This window comes from Ceratotherium simum, chromosome 3, assembly GCF_057802395.1.
Source record: "Ceratotherium simum simum isolate JZ-2026a chromosome 3, ASM5780239v1, whole genome shotgun sequence".
NCBI lineage: Eukaryota > Metazoa > Chordata > Mammalia > Perissodactyla > Rhinocerotidae > Ceratotherium > Ceratotherium simum.
Genome location: NC_141902.1, coordinates 16,523,659 through 16,543,178, shown reverse-complemented (window position 1 = coordinate 16,543,178; position 19,520 = coordinate 16,523,659). Strand labels below are relative to the sequence as shown.

The window sequence follows — 19,520 nt, the reverse complement described above, 5'->3', positions numbered from 1 at the left end:
TATTTATTTAACACATCATCATGTTTAATTCTCAAGAAAAAAATCCCTCTTTGATACAGTCACTCTTATATTATGTCCCCATTTTACCAATGAGGACAGAGACACATAGAGAAGTTAGTAATTTACTCAAGGGGACAGGATTTGAAGGCAGGAACTCTGGACTCAATTCATAATCGCCTACTTTTTAATTATGAAAACTTGAATAAGTCACTAAAAGTTTACTGTTTAAATCTCCTACTCTTTAAAATGGAGTATTAATTATGTTTGTTATGCCGTTGCACAGGTATGAAATTACAAAGAGCAAAGGCTCATCGTAAACTCTAAAGGCTATACATATACTAGTCTTATTATTATTTTTTTTTAAAAGATTTTATTTATTTTACTTTTTTCCCCCTCCAAAGCCCCAGTAGATAGTTGTATGTCATAGCTGCACATCCTTCTAGTTGCTGTATGTGGGACGCGGCCTCAGCATGGCCGGAGAAGCAGTGCCTCGGTGCGCGCCCGGGATCCGAACCAGGGCCGCCAGCAGCGGAGCGCGCGCACTCAACCGCCAAGCCACGGGGCCGGCCCACTAGTCTTATTATTATTGTGACTTTACCTATGAATCCAGGGAAGTAGCATCAACCACAGTGGAAAGAACTAGAATAAGAATCTTAATTCTGCCCCTAAGTAGCATTTTGACCTTGGAAACTTAACCTCTCTAGCCGAGGTTTTGGAAAATAAACATTAATAAAGAAATTGAATTGGATGACCTCTAAGAGCCTTCTCAGTTCTGAAATTTTGTGAGAGACTGACTATGAAGCATAACTAAGAGAAGCAGCCTTTCTCTGTAAAATGCTCACTGGAATGTATCACTTCAACATGGTTGGCTTTCTGTTCCCTGGAATTCTGGGTGAATTCCCCTTGGAAGATCCTGATGGTAAGTGAGTGTGAGGCTGCGGCATTAATGAACCTGGAGGTCTGAAACCACTCATGCTGCATTCCTGGCACTGTAACATGACAAGAACCGGACGTCCTAGAGGAATTTGGGGCCTGGCTAGAGTTTGTAAGATGCCAAGAGACCAGGGACAATGGTGACAGTAAACAAACGAGTAACCCAGTAAGCATTAGATATGGATTTATAGCCTGAATTTATAGCAAACAAGTCAGCTATATGAAGTACAGTAGATTGGAAACATTCATCTGGCAGACTTGCCATGTGATGTTTTAAAATTACCTGTCAGCTGTTTGTGCCTTGTTCAGACAATATGGGGGAAGATCATTCCAAGAGTGTGGGTTCTGAGTCAAGGTCACTCATGATGTCAGACCATGTCTGAGGCTATGGATCTTACTATATGAAGATGGTTGGCCAGGGTTTTGCAAGGTGAATAAGAACCTTTACCCAGGAAAGGTGCTTCCTCTAAGCTCAGGCCTGTGTCCTTTCCATCCTTCAGGTTGATGAGGTTCAGTGCTTTGCTTTCTAGGGAGCCAATGGCTTTACCATTTGTGTTCATTATTTATCTAGGAATAAAGGAAGTGGTTGGTATTTTCTTTTTTAACACTTTTAAGGTAAACTGGAGAGGTGTCACTTATAGGTGGCACTCTGATATTTCTGGATTTGTCTAGAGACTGTTCAGCACTACTCACTTGAGAAAGGGGGGTGTATGTGTGAAAGAGAGAGAGAGAGAGGTGGGAATCACAATTGGCAATCTAGTACTCTTCCCTTTTCTTCCTACCTGAGCCCATTACTTTATAAAAATAAAACTGATAAGTTGAATTAACAAAAAATTTTGCTTTCTTCTTTTCTTTTTTTTTTTTTTTGTGAGGAGGATCAGCCCTGAGCTAACATATGATGCCAATCCTCCTCTTTTTGCTGAGGAAGACTGGCCCTGGGCTAACATCTGTGCCCATCTTCCTCCACTTTATATGGCACGCCGCCACAGCATGGCCTGACAAGTGGTGCCTCAGTGCTCGCCGGGGATCAGAACCCTGGCTGCTTCCAAGTCTTGGCTATTGTGAATAACGCTGCAATGAACACAGGGGTGCATGTACCTTTGCAAATCGGTGTTTTCAAGTTCTTTGGATAAATACCCAAGGGTAAGGGGGGAGGGAGGAGGGTGAAAGGGATAATTCGGTACATGTGTGTGGTGATGGGTTGTAATTAGTATTTTGGTGGTGAACATGATGTAATCTATGCAGAAATAGAAGTACAATGATGTATACCTGAAATTTTTGCAATGTTATAAACCAATGTTACTGCAATAACCAAAAAATTAAAAAAAAAAAAAAAAAGAACCCTGGCTGCCAGCAGCGGAGCACACACACTTAACCACTATGCCACGGGGCCAGGCCCTCTTTTCTTTATTTTCTATAGCACAGAGAAGACTATTTGTACTCTTCCAAAATAAAGTTTCATTAAAGCCTTTTTCTTATCCTATCCTCACTATATCTTTCATTTTATATTGTTTGATGCATGCCATTGTATTTAAGAGATTATTGATGAGGGCCTTCTTAGTGGGATACTGGGCTCATGAAAAATCATATTGTGCCTATTTCTCTTTCTAGACACATTTTTATACAAGGGAAACATGGCTGGAAAGAACTCCAAGAATAGCCTTTCTCAAGATACTAAAAAGATGAATATTCAGAAAAGTAGTAGATGGAACTCTATGGCAAAGGAAAAGGTACCTTTGGTAGAAAGTGATTCTGGAGCCGTGTGTATTAATGGCCGAGGGGGCTTCTATGGTGCTGGATGGTGGTGAAGCATGGTGGCTAAGAATGTGGGCTCTAGAGCCGTAGTGCCTAGGCCCACATCCCAGCTTTACCACTTATCACCTATGTTATCTTCTGCAAGTGACTTAACCTGTCTGTTCTCCAGTTTGCTCCTCTTCAAATAGGGTTAAAAGTGTATCTTCTGCATAGAGATGTTGTAACGATTAAAGGTGTTAAAATGTGTAAAGAGCTCATAATAGTACCTGGCTTGTAGTAATCATTCAATAAATGTTACCTCCTGTGGTTTTTATTGTTTTATTATTATTACTAATATGGAAAGGGAGGGGTCATGCCTTAGCAGCTCCTTGGATATAGATGACTCTGGCCTTTTGGGATCAAATGCCACCACCCTGTTTTCTCTTCCCACTTTCAGCCACCCTGGTCATTTTGAAGCTTCAGCCTCCTACGTAGCCCCCACCCACAACAATTAAAGCCACCCCTCCCCTTTTTGGGGACCTGTGATGGTCTCCCTCGATTCCTAAACCCTTCTTCTCTGTGAGACTCTGGGCCTCCTGCCTTGACAGATCAATCTTATATTGTATTAGAGATAATTCTCCTCTAATTGGCCCAATAATTTTAGTTAATGCACTTCTCTGACATCTTAGGAAGTTTATGTAGGGAAATTTATGCTGTGAATGTGTGTTCAGACAAACACAAACAACCTTCTAGTTTATAATAATGTCACACAACAACCTTATAAATAATGTGTCCTTATTTATTTATAATTTGTATTTATACATATTTATAATATTTATTTATAATTATGTGCTTATAAATAATAATTCCCACAGCACTCTTTCACCAGAGGGAGGGTTATTACAAAGTATTATAGGAAGGAAAAGGAAGGGCCTCCAATAGGTTTAGAATTGTCCCTCAAGCCCCTGACTGCTGAAGATAGGGAGATTAAGAAAGTATGTTGGAAAGGCGGCAATAGGTTGGGATGATTTGTTGGGATAGCAGCATTTGAGCTGCATCTTGAAGGACGGATTTGGCGAGTGGAGCAGAAGTCATTGGGAGAGTGTGTGGGAGTCACCAAGATCAGTTCCCTGTCTAACTAGAGGAGAGAGGATGAGTCATCTGAACATCTCTGGCTTTGAACGAGGCTCTCGATGCGAGAACCACAGATATTAACAGGCAGAAAGGCATGAGAAATTGTTCGGCTCCATGCCCTCATTTTACAACTAGAACCTGTCTCTCCCGGTCCAGAGTACTTCCTCTTAGAACATCCTGTCTCCCCATTAAACCAGATCTTGCAAGCTTGTCACAATGGGGCAGCAAGCATTTTTTTTTCAAGACCAACACTAAAATGTTCCTGGTGCCCCACAGCTGTTGGCTCTTCATCTTTGTAGCCCTGAGAGACTTTGAAGCAGATGTCCCTTCTCTGAATTCCATGTATATTTAAAGAGTTTCACTGTTGATTTTGAGACACAGCCCACATCGAGAATCACTGAGACAGACACAGAATGAGGGACTGGGGTGAAGAAAGCTAAGTGCATTGCACTCTGGGGCCTCATAATGTAGGAGACATAGTGGAGACTCCCCTACACACTGTTCTAGATTACCTCGCACATGCCCATGGTCTCCAGTATCACCTGTATGCTGCATCCTCTAACCTAGATCTTGCTCCACACCTCAACTGAGTTCAGAAACCAAACTCATGGTATCTCATACCATGTTCATTGTCTTCCTGCAAACTATTTCTTCCTTCTGAATGTCATGTTACTTCTTTGAGAGAATGGTACCTCCAACCAATTAGGCAGTTGGCAATCATTTCAGATTCTAACAAATTTCTCATCCATCACATCCAATTGGCCCTGTCCATTTTAACTTCTCTCTCTCTCTCTGTAATCTGACATGTTTCCTCCATGTCGCTGCCTTAGTTCAGCCCTCATCGACTTTTTCATGGAATTCTGTAGCAGCCTTTTAACTGGCTTCTCTGATCTCGGCCTTACACTCGGCAATCCACTCTCCACGCTGCAGCCAGAGTGAGTCTTCTAAGATGGCAGATTCTCTCACTCCTCTGCTTCAGAACTCCAATGACCACCCATTGTCCTCAGGATAAAGTCCAAACTCCAAAGCACATTATATGTGGCCTGGCTCCTGGCCAGACTCTCCAACTTCATTTCTCAGTGTTTTGCTATTTGCCCCCAGAGCGTTAGCCGTGCTCAGTTACTTGGAGTTCTCAGGATGAGATGTTTTCTCCTGGACTTTATCTGCCAAGAACTTTCTTCTCTGCATCTCCCAGTGCCCTCTATTCTTTTCTGAATCACTTACACTTATGTTTCAGGGCAAGCTTAGTTGTGATTTCCTCCAAGAAGTCCTCCTTGATGCCCAAACACTGAGTTAAATGCCTTTCCATTGGCTCCTGAGCACTTGGGATGATCTGCAACAGAGATTCTCAGAGTGTGCTCTAGGCACCTCAGGGGTTCCCAGGATCCTTTCAGGAAGTCCACAGGTCAAGCTATTTTCATATTAACACTAAAATGGTACTTGCCTTTTTTGCTCTCATTCTGTGTACAGTGGAGTTTTCCAGAGGCTACCTGACGTGTGATATTGCAATAGATTAAATGCAGAAGTAGAAATGGGAATCCAATTGTCTTCTATTAAGCCAGACATTAACAAGATTTGCATACGGCTAAAAGAATGCCACTCTTTTCACTATTTTTGAGAACAGTTATTTTTCATAACAGTATGTTATGTTACATGTAATAAATTACTATTGTTATTTATAAATGATTTAACAAATACTTTTAAAATTTCTAAAATGACTATTGACAGTTATAACCCACAGACAAAAGCCCTTTGGGGGCCTCAATAATTTTTTATAGTCTAAAGGAGTCCTAAGACTAAAAGTTTGAGGACTGCTGATCCACATTATCACACACATCACACTTTATCACTGTGTTCTGAACTCTAAAGAGAAGAATCTGGGTCATTTACACGTGAGTCTGAGGCCCTAATACAATTTCTGATGCATAGTAAGCTCTCAATAAATACTTTTTGGATAAAGGACATAATACACGTGCGCATGTGTGCACACACACAGAGTTTGAACAAAATAGGCAATTTAATCTTTACTTCAGCTGGCCTAATGCTACCCAGTCTAGATAGTATGCACCATTAACTAAACCAGTAGTACTCTGAAATTTTACATTATTTTTCAAAACTGTAGTTCTGTTCTTTTTTTGGAACTCTAGAAATTTTGCCCAAAGAATGTCTATGAAAACGTTGAAGTGAACAATGAGAGCTCTATACTTGAGGAGATGAGACCTGAGTTCTTCTTCTGGCTCAGCTCGCTACTGGTTGTGTGTTATCAGTCAAGTGCTTAAACTTTCTGAGCCTCAGTTTCCTCATCTGAAAGATGGGGGGCAGTGAACTAGATGGGTTCTCTGGGCCTTTTGAAGACTGGGTCTGTGATTCTAATCCGCATGGGAACTCTTCTCCTTTTCTCCTTTCCAAGCACGTGTATTTAGATAATACTATTTTCTGTCTTCTTGGCTCTAATGGTAGTTCAGTGACTGAGTTATTGCCCTTTACTGACTCGCCGCCCTGAAGTTCTCTGGTAGAAAGTTGACTATTTTCTTGCTCATTCAGTATGATAAACTCTCCAGGTGGAATTCCAAGTTTTTTCTAAAATAACTTTGTTATTACTAAAGAACTATATGTTCCCAAGAGAATATTTAGATAAACAACAACTCAACAATCACAGGTAGTCTTTTGAATAACCTTAGCATTCTGCAAACACTCCCATCTAGCCACATCATTTTTGTTCCAGTCATTTGATTTGCAAGGAGGTCTTGCTAATCAGGAAAGTATTTAGAGCTAATCTAAACACAGGATTATAACAACATTTTCAGCTTTGCACCTCAGTGTCAAGGAGCCAGCGCTTATGGACATGTCGGGAAATGTTGTTTATTTAAAGAGATTGATTAGCCCCAGGAGGTCGGGGAAGACCGAGCTGTAGAATAAGAGCGGAGAATAAGAGAGGGGAGGGGCTCGGAAAAGAGGAAAGAGAAGGAGAAGGCAAAAGAGAACAGCAGTCAAGAAAGAAAGAAAGAAAGAAAGAAAGGAGGACTGAGAGAGAGAGCACAGAGCATGGGGAGAATGATCTAAAACCAAGGTGGCTGTGATGGGAAGGGCTGAAGTTGTGTGGCACAGGCTCTGGTTCTCACGGAGGCCCGGAAATAAGAATGGACAACAGTGGATGTTACAGTCCTTTGTTTTTCTTTCTGTGAATCTCGTGGGAGTAAGTCCGGCTAGAAAGGCAGTATGGTGTAGTAGTTCAGAGCTTGGGCTCTGGAACAAAACTACTTCATAGCTATTTAATGGCTTTATGACCTTGAATAAATTACATAACTCCTCTATGCTCAGCCTCTTCATCTGTACAATAAGGAAATTTGTGAAGATTAAATGACTACATAAGTTATTAACAAGTAGCTGGTGTATAGTCAGCACCCAAATGTTAAGTATTGTTATTTATAATGCTGGATATGAAAAACCTACAATTAAACCATTAAACTGGTTCAAAATCCTAAATTCTAAGGTGTGACCATCTCAGGTCCTCATTTGGGACTTAGAGGCAGATAAAGATGATCTGATCTGCTCATCCAGTGACTCTGGAGGATTGCGGGTGCTTGAGGCAAGGTCTCAGCTAGAGGAAGTGAGCAAAGCTTTGGGCCAGTCAGACACCTGGGTGGATCCCAGCTTCGCTCCTGCCATCTGTAAGCATTTGCGCTTGTCTGTGCTTCAGTGTCCTCCTCTCTAAATGGAGAAAACCTTATAGCATAGGTGTCGTGAGGATTAAATAAGTACCTGGCACATAATAAGTGCTCAATTAATATTAACCTATCATTGGTTCCAGTTTATTCACAATTCTTTTATCCGTATCTATTTTTATTGCACTTTGATGATGTGCATTTCGATCTTGTTTTGCTCTTAGAGTTGTTGACAATTTCTTGTTATGAACCAATAGGGAGCAGCTGAACTCACAGCCTTTGGGTCTATTGGAGGAAACTCTTTCCCATTATAAGAGTCAGGGGTCTTTCTGGGCTCTTCTTTTCCCCATTGAAACTATTGTCAATAGTATATGAAGAAATTGGGGATTTGGCTCAATAGATCCCTTCTACATAGTACTGAGTTCAAAATAACACTTCCCACCTGGTGAGTCTTAGATAATACCATTCCATGCCTTTTTGGCTCTCTCTTTCCAACTGACAGCCTTTTACTTTTATTGTGGAAAAATTTTATCATGAATATTTTTCTATCCTAAAGACATCCCATTCAACCTTTAGAAGAGAAGCTAAATATTTCATAAAACATTTTAGTATTTGAATTTTTTGTGGCATCAAAGTTAAAATTGCCTTAAATGGCTTTATTTTCTCTTCAATCTTTCTTCTAAAAGCACACACCATATCCTCCCTTCTGTCAGTTATTTGTGCTGTGTTGGATTTTGTAGGTAAGAATATGGGTAAATGTGTGAGGTTGAAGAGTCCAAAGCGCCACTGTTAACTCCCCAGCATTTTATCTTAAGCCTCTGGCTCTTGTTGACACACTAAGTACACAGACAGGTGGTTGGGAAAGGTAAATTGCATTTGAGTGCTATTGTGTAAAAATCCAAGTTAGTCATTTCATATTGCAACTATGTGTATAAGAATTAAGCAAAAATGGAAGATTAAATATATAGGTTGGTATATAGATATAATATCTCAATGCATAATTTTGCTTCTGAATGGAGTTCTAATTTTATCAGTGATCAGAGCTTAAATAAAGCTTCCTTGTGCATCGGGTAAGAGGATTGCAATTACTCATTGGTAGCCATCACTGATGTAAAGACTGGCTCCAAAGCATGCGTCCTGTTTTGAAAAGTGGTCAGATTATTATTAAACTTGTGGCTATGTAACAGGGAAATGTGACCCCCGTCAGACGCACTGGTGGAGTGAGAAGGCGGGGCGATCCTTGCTGACCTGCAGTGCAGATGTTGCCTCATCTGATGACCTGAGACAGAAGTCACGGCCTCCTCCTCTGAAGGCCCAGGCAGCGGGTGCCACCTCTCATGTCGTGTGGGGACTTTTCTCATCCATCTTCTCTGGGGCACCAAGCGCAATGTTATGTATTTAGTGAATAATCAAAAATTTTTGGGTGAATGAGATAAACGATCAAATCAGAACTTGTGGATTAGGAATGATTTTTAAAAATCATTTATCAAGCCCTAGTTTTATGCCAGGCTTTAAAATATATTTTCTCTTGAAATCCTCAGGATGGAGATTATTGTCCCTATCTTATAAGTGGTGGTGGTCCAGCGGTTAAGATTCGGTGCTCACTGCCGTGGCCCAGGTTTGTTTCTGGTCAGGGAACCACACCACCTGTCTGTCGGTGGTCGTGCTGTGGCACCTGCGTGTGGCTGTGATGCTGAAAGCTATGCCACCTGGTATTTCAAATCCCAGCAGGGTCACCCATGGGGGACAGGTCTCGGCGGAGCTTCCAGACTAAGACAGACCAGGAAGAAGGACCTGGCCACCCGCCTCAGAAAAGTGGAGCATTGTCTGATAGAGCGCCAGAAGGTGAGAGGGTGGTGCCAAATGCCTGGGCACGGTTCCGCTCTGCTGTACACAGGGTTGCCAGGAGCCAGAATCGGCTCCATGGCACTTACAACAACAAACCTTATAAGTGAAGGAACTGAGACTCAGAGACATTAAGTAGCTCGTTTAGTTTACGCTGTTAGTAAGAGGTGGATGGAGCCTGGAATTGAATTCGGTTTTCTCTGGTTGTAGCAACTGTTCTCTTAACATTATCCACACTGGTTCGTGAGGAGCATTTTTTTTTTCTTTTAATACACTGCCTTCTGCCCCCACAGTTCATCCTCATTTAAATGTTTTTCAACTTCTCATTTCTGCTGGGGATTTAGACAAATCGTCAGATCAGCTGGCCTGTCACGGTTTCACATGGTGCCAGTGAGGCTCTCTGGATTTAGGTGCTGAGTCCGCCATCTTCTGCCATATGGCGTTGGGCAGGTCTCCTCACCTCTCAGGGCCTCAGTCTTCTTGTCTGTAAAATGGAGGTGACAGTAATACCCACCCCACAGGGTCTGTACGAGACTCACATGATCTATTGTATATAAAAGGTCCTGGCACATCATAGTGCTGTATGAGGGTTACTTATCGTTTCAGCTAGCATTGTTCAGATGAGCTCATTCACTGAATCCTTTAATCCTGGAACACTAAGAAAGGGGTAAATACTTTTTAATGCTTTAAAAGATTCAACAGCAGAGGCTGACCAATTTTTTTCATAAATATGGTGAAAATAGTTCACTTTTTTTGATACCCTTCAGCAGGCCCCTGTCTGAAGGCAGCTAACTTGAATTAGACTGAGTCAGACATCACACCTGATTTCTCTGTCCACTAGGAAACGGGAATCCTTCTGGAAGTGAACACACACATTCAAACAACAAACACCAAAAGGAAGTTAGCAGTTCAGGTCACTAGCTGAACTAGCTCCTGAGAACCCAGGGCCGCGTCCTGTGTGATTACACACTGAGTCAGACTCATCTGCAATAGAGGCACTGGTCGAATGGGCTCGTTCAGGCATGTAACTGTCTTAAATTTTTGGATTAAATTTTCTGTAAATTAGAAATGAACTTTACAGTGATTTTTGCTTGCTAAAAGAAGCAAAACCTGTGTTTCTTGTTAAGCATCTAGCCTCATCACAGGTCCCGTTTCAGAAAAATTAACAGAAAATAGTGAATGTGAAGGGGGAAGGACTTGGAGCTCAGAGAGCTTTACCTCTGTGCCGAGACTCTGGGACTGGGAAGAAATGTTGCTTCTCCTTCATCCGGGTCCGATGATGTGTCTCTAGGAGCGCTGTTTCTAGAGGTCAGTGTGGCACCGTGAGAGGAACAGACTTTGGAGTGAGATATGGTTCACATCCCAATTCTGCCACTAGGCAAGTCACTCACCTTCCTTGACCCTTGGTGTCCTCATCTGTAAAGTAACCATAATCAGCACCACTTCACAGACTTGTAGTGACAACACTGCATCTACTTCCTGTTGTTTATGTCCTCTTTGCCTTTTAGAGAAATAGTTTTCAATTTCAATTTGGTCTAAAAATCATGGAATTCTATAAAAATTACCCCTAGGCTTTCAACTCTATGAAGCAGGGACCATGTCCTGTTTCCTACTGTATCACTGTTTCGTGGTCCCATATCTGGCGCAAGGAAGGCTCTCCATTTCATTCCTGCTACACATGGCAGCCTTGCCGGAGGGCAACAGTAATCACCCCTCAGTTTATGTTGAACCAAACTAGGTTTGTTGTATGAGAGAAATAGGTTGGAAAATAAAAGAAATAATAGGTACTCTGAACCCCTGTTATGAGAGTCTAGCTATTTCCAAGACTTGACTATAAATTTTCCTTGTGAGTATAATCTTCAAATGTATGTTAACCAGCTGACGGCTCTAGCAAATTAGTTTTCACAAACTTTAAGTGTATGTTTGCGTGTACTTTCACTGTGCTTCTTAGTCTTTAGAGACATCGATGCTTTAGAAAGTTCAAAAGTAAGATTTTTTTTAGAAGCACCTCATTAGGAGCTTTCAAAGTGCAAATGATTTGAAAGTAGGAAGTGTGTTCCATTTTCTCCCGAGTTGGATAACCAGGGTGTCTTCTGGGGGTTGAATCCTGACTTGGCTCCGATCAGGAGTTTACAGACTCTCAGAGCATCTATCACATATGAGTGTGTCAAGGGACCCACTCAGAAGGAAACAGTTAAGGGGTGGCCTGGGAGGACTGGGGCCCGTGGACTGGGTCACCCTCAGTGTGTCCCTGGAGAGCTTGGCAGGGAGGCAGAGAAAGATAATGGAAGAAGGGACAATAAGAAAACTGATGGTAGAAAATTACAGGAGAGAGACTGAACAGATAAGGTACATCGGCAGGACTTTGAACAATGGAGGCTAAAATGTGGCCTTTCAGAGGTTCGTAATTCAGCCTATAGCAGTGAGATGAATGTGTGTAAAATGTGCTTGTTATGTAGTGCGATGACAGCACTGGATTGTGTCATGAAGAAAAGCTGATTTTTGTAGTCATCTTTGAATCTCCAAGTAAGAAGATGTGAACTCAGAATATTAGAGAAACAAACACAGATAAGTCAAATACTAAGAATAGGAATAAATTTGGGTACAGACAGAATTCTGATACAGGCAGAATGCATTTCACAAGAAAATTCAGGTGAGTTTCCCAATTCTTCATTGACTGTAATACTTTTTTATTTTATTTTTTTGTGTGAGGAGATCAGCCCTGTGCTAACATCTGCCAATCCTCCTCTTTTTTCGCTGAGGAAGACTGGCCCTGGGCAAATATCCGTGCCAATCTTCCTCCACTTTATATGGGACACCACCACAGCATGGCTTGCCAAGCAGTGCATCGATGCGCGCCCGGGATCCGAACTGGTGAACCCCGGGCTGCCACAGTGGAGCGTGCGCACTTAACCGCTTGTGCCACCGGGCCGGCCCCTGTAATACTTTTTTTTAATGATTAAAATTACTTGAATTCAATAGGCCGGTTGTTAGGCGTGTTCTTTCTGTCTAAGAACAAGAGCTTTATGTTCTGCTGAAATTTTTGCCATAATGATATTTATCTTTTTATTCCCAATAATGTCCAGCGGTGTGCTTTACACAGAGTAAGCACCTAATAAATATTTGTTAAAAGAACGAATGAATGACCAATATTTGTTGTGCTAGGATTTTATCTGTATTAGAAAATAAATAAAATTTTATATTTTCTCCCATTTTCCTATGTGGTTAGTTGTGTGAGCCTCATTTTCCTTCATTCACACCACAAAGGCTCTAGCAGAGCTTCTGAAAATGAGCATCAAATATTCATTTTTTTGTGTCCAAATGTGAATTCTCCTGCACAGCGCATGGCTCGGTGGATTGAGTGGCACTTACTTGGTCTTTCTAAGAAGAGCATCTCATGAAATGGGGGTAGCACACAGTACACTGTCTACCACACAGAACACTGGTGACAGTACGCACAGAAGGGCCTGGGAGAGGTTGAGAAATAGCAGGTGACAAAGGTATCGAGAATCTGATGGACTCCAGTTCTGTTGGCTTTCATGATTTCTGTTTACATTCTTGTGGCTACACATATAAGCAGGAGGGGAGGTGGAAAGCTGAGATCTCCCCGAAAGGGAGGAGTGCTTAGCTTTTTATTACAAGAGTACAGGGATTTCTCCAGGTTTCTACTGAGATTGATGAAACATTTTAGCGCTGGCACGAAGAGCTGAGAAAATGTACAACAAGTGAAAACTGGTGAGGATGGGCTATAATTCAGAGGAAACCCAGGGCAAAGCCTTGAAAGGACCTCTGTCTCATCTGCGTCAGACAGCCTTGGTTCTGCTGACTGGCTGGGCTATGCAGAGAGATCATCCAGAACGGTTCCTCTGGGTCCCATGGGTTTTGCCTAATCTGCATCTCATGGATTTCAGCAACTGTAATCATGGTTCTGGGAAGAAATCTGACGCACGTGGTTTAACACTCTTGGCTAAGACAAACTTTTGTGATGAGACACCCATGCAATCACGTACACACACGTTTTGTTTGCTTGTGTTTTGGAGGAAGAGAAGATAATGAATAGTCTATAACTGGTTTTATTTCAAATAATATCTTTTACTATTTGTCTTCTTGGATTTAACCAGTTGCTTCCAAAATAATTTACTTCTTGATTTAATTTTCTCCCCAAACCAATTTTTATATGCGGATATAACAACTCAAGTCCAAATTCAGTAGTAAATACTATTTAATACTATAAATACTATAAAATACGGTTTTCATCTCAAAATTATCAACCTTCTAGACTCTGACATTCTGATGAGATTTTGTAGATGATATTTTTATAAGTCCATTTGGGCAGCAAAGAGTATCTTATCTTTTCACAGAATTTAATAATGAGAGTATCAAGAATTAGGACTTCAGTTCTGACAGACCCTCCCCTTGTTTCTGCTCACAAATTACTGTACACACCTGCAGGGCTTCATGGTAAACATCAAGTCAGATACGAATTTCATGTGTATTCTGAGTCCTAGGCCATCTACCAGGAAGAGGGACTTGGGGGGTGACGTTTTGCACAGGTGGCAGGCTCTACTGAGAAGAGTGAGCTTGACTATGGTGACCTCTACATTAAAAGAGTCAAATATTTGGGAGGAAATGAAAAGCAAAGCAACTCTCAAATTTATGGAAATGCAGGAGAGGAGAAAGAGCAGACAAGCTGATACCCTAAATATATGAGAAAGGGCAAAAGGAATTACTCGGCAGGACCTCCTAGCATTTAGAACAAGTCACAATACGAGAAAACTAGAGAAAAGTGTGATTTGGGTGGATCATCAGAAAATGCATTTGGTGGGGGAATGCCTTGTGTGAAATTCATGAAACCAACCTTGTTGGACACATTTTCACCTAGAAGAAACTCTCCTGAGTGATGACCAAAGGCAGCCTCAGTGATGTCATTGGTTTAGGATTGGAGGCTAGGACTAGAGGCACGTTAAACTATCTTCCTAGTTCCCGGTTCAGTCAATTGCAATTACATAGGCCTCAGTTTCTAATTAAGATGTCTCTAACATGATGTTTCTTATTCGCTTTACCAAAACTACCTGATTAGGGTAGATTTTCAAAAGAATGGGTGTGATTGTCCTCTGACACTTGGCACAGTAGGAATGTGTTCAATAGGGGAAGCTCTGGGTAGCGTTTAGGAACATGGGAAAACATATGGTACACCACCCTGTGGGATGATGGACTGAGCTCCACGCAGAATGACAATATGCCAGAGCAGGCAGGACAGTGTCATCCGACTCCACGGGCCTCCTGCCCGCATCTCTGCCCTCTCCCCCTTTAACAGACAGGAATGTGTTTCTGAGTGTTCTCTTCCTTTCTCCTTACCACCCTTCTCAATCCCATTTTATCTTTTTCTGTAATTATTTTGTGGCCCGTCAATTGCTTGAATTAAAGAGTTATGAGTCGTAAACTATTGTCTAGGAGAAACCTTAATAACAAAACCTAGCTTTTGAGAAGCATGATAAAGAAAATGAATTTTCACCTATTCTCACTTCAGTCTCAGGATATCCTCAGTTAAGCATTAAAGATATTAATCAAAATTAATCAAAAGGCAAATCTGAAGAACTGGTTAAGTTTAATACGGAAACAGCATCCCAAGCCTTCGTACAAAAGTAGAAGCTGGTTCTTGCTCCTTTCGACCTGCAGGTGGCGCTGTTTACTTAGATATGGAAAGCAGGCGCCCAGCCCGGTTTCCCTCCCTTAGGTTCATAGGTGGGCTTTCATTTTTTCAAATATTTTCCGTCTGTACAGATGTGTTCTTTTAAACGGTCAATAAATTTTTATAACCACTATTTGAAAAATTGCAAGATTATTGTGATTTGTGCTTCCTAGCCAAGAATATTTTTTATGTCCGGGACACACCCAGAGTCAGGTGTTTATGTGAGTTCATTGGTCCCACCTCCTCTACCCTTCCTTGCTCCTTAGAATCCAGGCTCAGCCACAGGCATTTGGGCCATCAGCAGAACTCAGCCAAGTCCCTTTAAATATTATGTGATTTGAAAACAGATTTCTAGTTCAGTTAAGGCAACTCAACTCCATAGGCTTCTGAGTAAAGAACACCATCTTCACAAGAATGTTTTTATACCCAAAGCCGACGAGTATTCCTAGCAGGGCTGACCTGATTTTTTGGTGAGGGCGTGCTTGTGAGATACCAGACATGCTTTGATGATTTGAGGTCACCTTTACAGTGACACGCTATAATCCAACCCAAATTCCTCAGGAAAGAGTTCCTAGAAAAAAACTGAGAGGGAGTCGTCAACAATTTCTTTCCGTTTTGATAGATTTAAACGCCAGGAGTAGTGGAAATTCCATTCTACAGCGTGGAACTAGGTGGGAGTGCAGTGGTATCAATTTTACCATCAGCGGGGTCTGGAATTTTTAAGATGGGCTTTAAAAAATAACCAACTAACATGCTTTTCTTGTCCTTTTTTCCCCCCTTTTCTGTCACAAGGGGTTTGTAAACAAGCTGGATGAATTCATTCAATGGTTAAACGAAGCCATGGAAACCACTGAGAACTGGACACCGCCTAAAGCAGAGACAGATTGCCTTAAACTGTACCTGGAGACGCACTTGGTAGGCAAGATTGTGTTGTTCTTGCTGTTAGTAATGGGAGGATGTTAATGTACTGCTTGTTTGTTTGTGGAGAATATCAATTTTATTTATCAGAAGTCATTATATGCTAATGAAACCAAGTCTTAATGGGGTCAACTGCAGAAGCTGCAAATTTACAAGCGTTTCAAGTAACACTAGGAAGTCTAAATCCTCCATATTTCAAGCTATTTTTTCAAAACTTTTTACAGAAAGGTAAGTAATTATTTTAAAAATACCTTAGAAAATATTACTAGACCCTTGTTCTCTAAAGCGACGATTGAAGGTTTTCCTCTTCTTAAAAAAAAAAAAAAGAAAGATAATTTTGATGACCATTCTAAGCTTTCTAGAATTTTTGTAAAATTAATGAACCTCTCATTATCAAGAGGGTCTACTTTATCTGTTCTACACTGGGTTATTTTAATAAAATATTTAAAATGATCATCTCCATCATTTTTGCTGCTATGTGGGTTTTTCAGCATATAATTAATACAACTGTCATTACACTCGTCCCTGTGCACAGGGAAAACCATGAGAGGAAGTGGAAAACACTTGGATGAATATGCTTCTGAATATGTTAGAAGCAAGAATTATAGACTGGGGGACATTTGATGAACCTCATGAGGTTTTTACTGAATGCTTCAAATGGCCGATATCAATTATGAAGGGGTGGAAACCACGTAGTGGAGTGTGATAAAGCATGAAGAAAAAGCACGTTGTCGTAGGAAATGAAAATTCAGGCTTTAAGGATCTCATCTTTATTCCTTTCACCGATAGCATAAAATTGACAAAGGCAATGAACACGTATCCTTGGGCACCCAACTGTGGGGTTGATTTTCTGCCCCTCTTACACACTCAGAATTCAGATTGAATAACCACTGTGCAAGAGTCCTACATGTGTGCGAGTTCACAGGGTTCCAGAACTGTTCCCTGTGATGTTAAGTGAGAGAATGGGAGAGAGGGAGAGAAGAGGGGAAAGAGAGAGATGGTGTTTTCATTTTTCTGGTGTTTGTGTTTTGCAGTGTTTTATATCATAGGCAAGAAAAACAGCCTCAAAATCGCATTGCTGCCTGCAAATAACCTGTGAATGATAAAGAATGACAAAACTGTGTGGGGGAGGATGAGTGTATTGCTTCCCTTTCTAGAGACCTGGGTGGGTGGTGTGTAAAAATGCCGGTGACCCTAGCCACCTGTCTTGTACATGGGTTTCTAAATACTGCCCTTAGGACTCAATTCCCTGTTGAGGAGAGCCTGGATTTTTTTTTTTTTTAAAGAGGGCATTTCATAATAGCAAGATAAAGATATTCAGTGCTTTATAATGTAAATTGTATTAATTAGAATGTCAACTTTTCACTGGCATTGTTCTGACAGAAATTCTAATCTGTGTTTAAACAGGAGTATATGAACTTTATTTCACATTAAGTGTGCTGTCTTAATTTCTCTTGATTTAATATTTTAGAGAAAACACACATTTAGTTTTTGAGGTCCCAGAGGGCACGGGGACGTAAAGAGCACTTTAACTCTAGGCTGTTTATTGAAAGCCAGGCCAGGAGAATGTGAACCAAGGTCCCTCTTCTCTTTGGGAGTTGAGTGACATGGCCTCTTTGTAACCAACATGCACTCCCGTTCTCAAACCCACAGTACAGAGTTACTTACTTAGCATCCCTGTGTTGGCCTCTGCCTCATTCTAGCTCAACACTATCCACTGGAACTTTCTGCAATGATGGAATATTCTATATTGCATTGTCCAACGTGGGAGCCACTAACCACATATATCTACTGAGCACTTGAAATGTGGATAGAGCAACTGAGGAAATGAACTTTTAATTCTAATTAACTTAACATTTAAATTTAAACTGCCACCTGTGGCCTGTGACTACTATAGTCTAGGCTTCTAAATTGCAGACTCCTTACAGCTGACCATAAGGAATTGCAGGTATCCACACCTGCCTCATAATGACGTTCTCCTCTAAAATGTGGAAACCATTATCCCCTTTGCTGAGGATTGCTACGTTAGATCCTCAGCAAAGAGTCCTTCCTAAAATGTTTATCTCTTAAAAAATAACCTTGTTTCTGCCTTAGAGTAACACTTTCTTGAATGAGTTTTCTCCATGATCATGTCTGATTGTATTGGTTGGAATAGAGATAACATAGGAACATCTTTATCTCTGCTTTACAAATAGTGAGGGACTCTTACCTACAGATCTGTTCACTGGATGTTAAGTCACAATCTCAAATTTCACTTCTGAAATTATGAAAAATACGGTCTAACAGTTACTGAAGACCTAGTGTGTCTGGGTCACCACTGAGTGATACTTAAGGACAATTAATTGAGTCACTGTTACACCGCATGCTGTGTCTGTTACTCTAGATACAGCCTGTTGTTTACACATTTTTCCCACAAACTCTGAGTTACTCTCTGAGGACAGTGTCTAACATTGTCCTCCTGATAAATATTGTCAGTTATATTTTTTATTGTATTTTCTTACTGTGGTGCTGAGTTAATATTAAGTCATTCTTCTCAAAAGAAGGCAAAAAATATCTACCTTCCCATGAAGCAAGTATACGACTAAGCCTAGAGATTTATATTCCTTTGTTCACCCTGCATAAGTCATTACTGCTCCTTAATGAGTGGGCAAGTGGTATCTGCAAGATTATCCAGTACATAGAGATAGCTATATGAGTTTCTTTAAACATCTCTATAGATTCTATAATTTAACATTAACTCAACAGATGTGCAAGCCCGAGTTCAGTGTCTCCCATGGTTTAACAATGTATTAGAATAGTTGGCACTCCGCAATGTTTATTGTAAAGAAGAACAAATATAAAAACAACAACGAAAGTTGTACATTTATATTTTGCTACTTAATTCAATTATTTTCCATGACGGTAACCAAGGGTTTTTACCAACACAAATCAATTAAGGCTTCACAATACCTTTATGATAGATATGAAGGAGCTTTATTTTAACTGTAAGAAATACTGTGAAATTGCAATGATACATCAATGATTTTCCATGATAATTAATCATCTGCTTGCAACCTGGCTGCTCCTTTCAAAAATACAATTCCTATCTTCCTAGAAAATGACATTTTCAGGAAAATGTCTTTCCGGAAAGGTATTTTGTGAGTATTGAACATACTGAACATCCCTCTTCTTTGAAAACCACTGTTAAAATAGCATTGTATACATATGTTCTTGGACGGACTCGTTCCTCACCTCTGTCCACTTTTTTAAACAGCTTTATTGAGGTAAAATAGACGTACGATAAATTGTATATATTTAAACTACGCAATTTTACAAGTTTTGACCAATTGACAATTGTATACACCCCTGAAACCATCACCACAATCAAGATAGTGAACATATCCATCACCTCCAAAAGCTTCCTCATGACCTCTTATAATTCCTCCCTCCCTCCTGTCCTGGCTTTCCCCCATCCCTAAGCCCTCGCTGATCTGCTTTCTGTCACTGCTAGATTAGTTCGTACTTTCTAGAATTTTACATAAACGGAATCTCACAATATGTACTCTTTTTTGGGGGGGTCTGATTTCTTTCACCCAGCATACTTATTTTGATGTTGCGTG

At 40.8% G+C, this 19,520-nt stretch overlaps 1 protein-coding gene across 3 annotated transcripts in view; it reads left to right on the top strand.

Annotated features, from left to right (window-relative positions):
• Nucleotides 1–19,520, top strand: part of AKAP6 (A-kinase anchoring protein 6) — a 467,551-nt gene that overhangs the window by 238,721 nt on the left and 209,310 nt on the right. For all 3 annotated transcript variants that reach the window (XM_087422756.1, XM_014780419.2, XM_087422751.1), the window contains one exon: nucleotides 15,796–15,918. In XM_087422756.1, coding sequence (XP_087278882.1) covers nucleotides 15,796–15,918 — 123 coding nt within the window. The remainder of the gene's footprint in view (nucleotides 1–15,795; nucleotides 15,919–19,520) is intronic.